The sequence below is a fragment of the Geospiza fortis genome, unplaced genomic scaffold (assembly GCF_000277835.1).
Source record: "Geospiza fortis unplaced genomic scaffold, GeoFor_1.0 scaffold183, whole genome shotgun sequence".
Classification (NCBI taxonomy): Eukaryota; Metazoa; Chordata; class Aves; order Passeriformes; family Thraupidae; genus Geospiza; species Geospiza fortis.
The window spans coordinates 636,039-637,043 of NW_005054447.1; the positions used below are offsets into that span (position 1 = coordinate 636,039).

The following is a 1,005-nucleotide window of genomic DNA, read 5'->3' on the forward strand; positions in this document are numbered from 1 at the left end:
CGGGTTGGCACGGTGGGGCCTGCCGCTGCCCTTCCCTCCCCTCCCTCTTCCCCAAAGGCGGGCGGGAGCCCTGTGCCTCCCCTCGTGACTGCGATAAACATTACACCGAGGCCATTAATGTTTAATGAGGTTTGTCTCCCAATTAATGCGCGTTCCCGTGGGTGCCCACTCGCAGAGCGAGGCGCCCGCCGGAGCGACGACACGCCGAGGCCATGGGTGACGGTAAGGACAGCCACCTCCACGGGGACACCTCCCTGCAGCAGCAGCGCCCGGCCCTCCCACCGTGGGGGAAGCTCTCGGTGAGGATTTGGGGTGGGCACACGTGGGGTTGGATCCTCAGAGCTCCACAGCCCCCTGGCACATCGGTGCCAGCCGGTGTTCGGCTTCTCCTGGGGGTGATTTCTCCTTCCAGCTGCTCCCGGCAGAGGGCTGAGCTGTCAGGTAAGGTGGCTGGAGTGGTGACACGGTGACGAGCTCGGTGACACCGAGGGGGGTTGTTGGGGCGCCTCTGGTGCGAGGTGTGAGCCCCAGGGGTTGTTCAGTCTGAGCTCTGAGGGGACAGAGCCGTTTTGGAGTCCTGCAGGCAGTGGCACTTCCCGAGGGGGCACTGGGTCCTGCCTGCAGCTGCACCTGGAGCTCCCGAGCATCCTGCAAGCGCAGCCTGCAGTGCATGCCGTGAATTTGCCCAGGATCCTGCAATTTGTCCAGCATCCTCCAAGTGCAGCTTGCAGTGCATCCCGTGAATTTGCCCAGGACGTTAAAGCTCCCGGGATGAGACCCATGATTTTCCTGGCTCAGCTGCGTGCCAAGGAGGTCACAGCACGGCCACTTGCAGCCCTCGGTGCTGCTCTCTCCCACCTCCACACTGTGAGGACGTGGCTCTCACTGGAGTTTCTCCTCTTTTCAGAGCAAGTGCCTGAGCAGGGCCAGGACAGGTTCAGCTACGGTGAGTGCGTGCCCGGGGCTCGGGCAGGGGGACGGGCAGCCCCCGCCGCTCTGGCGGGG

At 64.4% G+C, this 1,005-nt stretch overlaps 1 protein-coding gene across 1 annotated transcript in view; it reads left to right on the forward strand.

Moving 5' to 3' along the window:
• The first annotated feature begins 14 nt into the window (after positions 1–14).
• Positions 15–1,005, forward strand: part of LOC106631970 (FXYD domain-containing ion transport regulator 6) — a 2,503-nt gene continuing 1,512 nt past the window's right edge. Inside the window, exons 1-2 of the mRNA XM_031062408.1 lie at positions 15–441; positions 908–946. Coding sequence (XP_030918268.1) covers positions 213–441; positions 908–946 — 268 coding nt within the window. The 5' untranslated portion in view covers positions 15–212. The remainder of the gene's footprint in view (positions 442–907; positions 947–1,005) is intronic.